Here is a 1,782-nt window from a genome sequence, read left to right as displayed (position 1 = left end):
CCAGAGTCGAAGCAAATTCTGTGAAACCCCTGGATGCAAAAGTCAGTGGGTTACAGCCTCTATCCCATGCACTCACCTGGGTTACCGATGGGCACAGCCTGTCCTTTTCATAATGAGTTGGCTTCATACATGGCCGATTCTTGTTCTGTCCTCGGGCTCTCTTCCTTTCCCGGGGTTCCTCCTTCTCTCTTGCACCTTCCTCAACTTCCCCTTGGCTTGCTTCCTTCCCAACTTGATCACCGCTGTCCAACTTCAGTCGTTTGGCTGGAGGCTCATTTTGGTCATTGCTGGTAGACTCTTGCTCCCCATCAACTTGATTGATTTCCTGACTCCCGGATTCTGCTTTAAGATATGCGTGGAACTGCTCTTTGGAGGAGAGATACCTACAGAGCAAAAGAGTTCTCATTAAACATGCGCCCAGTGGTTTGACATACGCTACCTGCAAGGACCACGTTGTTCTTCTGAACAGGGAGCCAAAAAGAAGCAAATTCCCAACAAAGCAGCTGAAATACATTATTGCTCTTTTAGCTGCAGATGTCTCACCAGTGCAAAGCACAGTGGTTGCATCCAGACGAGTGCAGATTTTGGTTCCCTAGGGACAAGTAGCTGCAGCGGGAACGCCCGTGCCATGTGCACTTTGGTGTGCGACAAGTTACCCCGGGTGGGGTAGGGGAGGCTGTGCTGGCACCAGCAGCCTTACCTGGAGTCCGGGGGCTGCAGCTGCGGTGATCCTGCCGGGCAGAGCCTGGCTGGCAGCTGCAGCACGGCTCTGGGTGGCCCAGCTCTGCTCTTCAGGGGTCAAAAAGACCCGCAGAAAAAAACCTGGAGCAGCGCACGTGCAAGCAGTGTGCCCTTGCAGCGCAGAGAACAGCAGCCTGCACGGCCGCGCTCATCCGGACGCGCAGTAGGGTCACTCTTAGCCTGCTCTTCCCCTCTTCTTCCCAGACGCCGGGCTTACAGCGCGAGACCTGCTTCTGCACTACATTGAGCCTCTGCCTAAAGGGAGTAGGAAGTACCTAGCCGTATTAGTCTAGAGGGAAAGGCAATCAGGACTCGTAATTGAGATATCTTTTATTACACCAACAAGATTTTTGCAAAAAAACAAAAAAAATTTTTTTTTTTGCAAAAGTGTTGCTGGTGTAATGAAAGAGATCGTCTCTACTAGGAAGTGTCTTGCACGTCTGATACACGATGCTTTACAGCGGCAGGCGACTGGGCACAGCAAAGCCCGGCTCCCCTTGCTGCCCCAGCAAACCTCCAACCTGCTCCTGGTGGCCGCTCAGGGCTGGCAGCTCGGACCTGGCTGCCTGTTCTCCCGGGATAAAAAACAGCTGTTTATCCCAGGAGAGACACAGCGCCCGCCCACGACCCCGGATTGGCAAGGCTCAATCCCTTCAAAAGAGGATGATTTTTAACGCGGGACAAACAGGGGTGTGACGAGCGTGTGCAGACAGACGTGCAGCGCCTCCCGCCCCGCACTCACCCCGCGCGGATGCGCGCCACGCCGGCTGCCGCCTCCATGCTGCCCCGGGGAGCGCAGCGCGCATGCGCACAGCCCTTCCGCCCGGATGCGGGGACAGGGCGGAAGGGGCATGGGCTGTACCATGGGGAGGTGGAGGGAGCCGGCTGGGCCATACCATGTGGTGGGGGGGGCGAGAGTATAAATAGCCGGGCGCAGGCAGTAACCCGCCGTTTGCCTGTAGGGGCCCGCAGAGGCGGGTGGGCTGTGGTGTGCCTTGCGGGGTATGCATTTACGGCAGAGGCGGGTGGGCTGTGGTGTGC

At 56.6% G+C, this 1,782-nt stretch overlaps 1 protein-coding gene across 4 annotated transcripts in view; it reads right to left on the bottom strand.

Annotated features, from left to right (window-relative positions):
- Positions 1–1,568, bottom strand: part of DUS3L (dihydrouridine synthase 3 like) — a 10,639-nt gene extending 9,071 nt beyond the window's left edge. For all 4 annotated transcript variants that reach the window (XM_025196571.1, XM_006017520.3, XM_025196572.1 and 1 more), the window contains exons 1-2: positions 1,484–1,568; positions 77–383 (exon numbers count right to left, since the gene is read on the bottom strand). In XM_025196571.1, the coding sequence (XP_025052356.1) occupies positions 77–383; positions 1,484–1,521 (345 nt within the window). In that variant the 5' untranslated portion in view covers positions 1,522–1,568. The remainder of the gene's footprint in view (positions 1–76; positions 384–1,483) is intronic.
- Between the last annotated feature and the right edge of the window lie 214 nt (positions 1,569–1,782).

Source organism: Alligator sinensis, unplaced genomic scaffold (assembly GCF_000455745.1).
Source record: "Alligator sinensis unplaced genomic scaffold, ASM45574v1 scaffold1295_1, whole genome shotgun sequence".
Taxonomy (NCBI): domain Eukaryota; kingdom Metazoa; phylum Chordata; order Crocodylia; family Alligatoridae; genus Alligator; species Alligator sinensis.
Note: the sequence above shows the minus strand (reverse complement) of the source record. Positions and strands in the feature narration are given on the sequence as shown.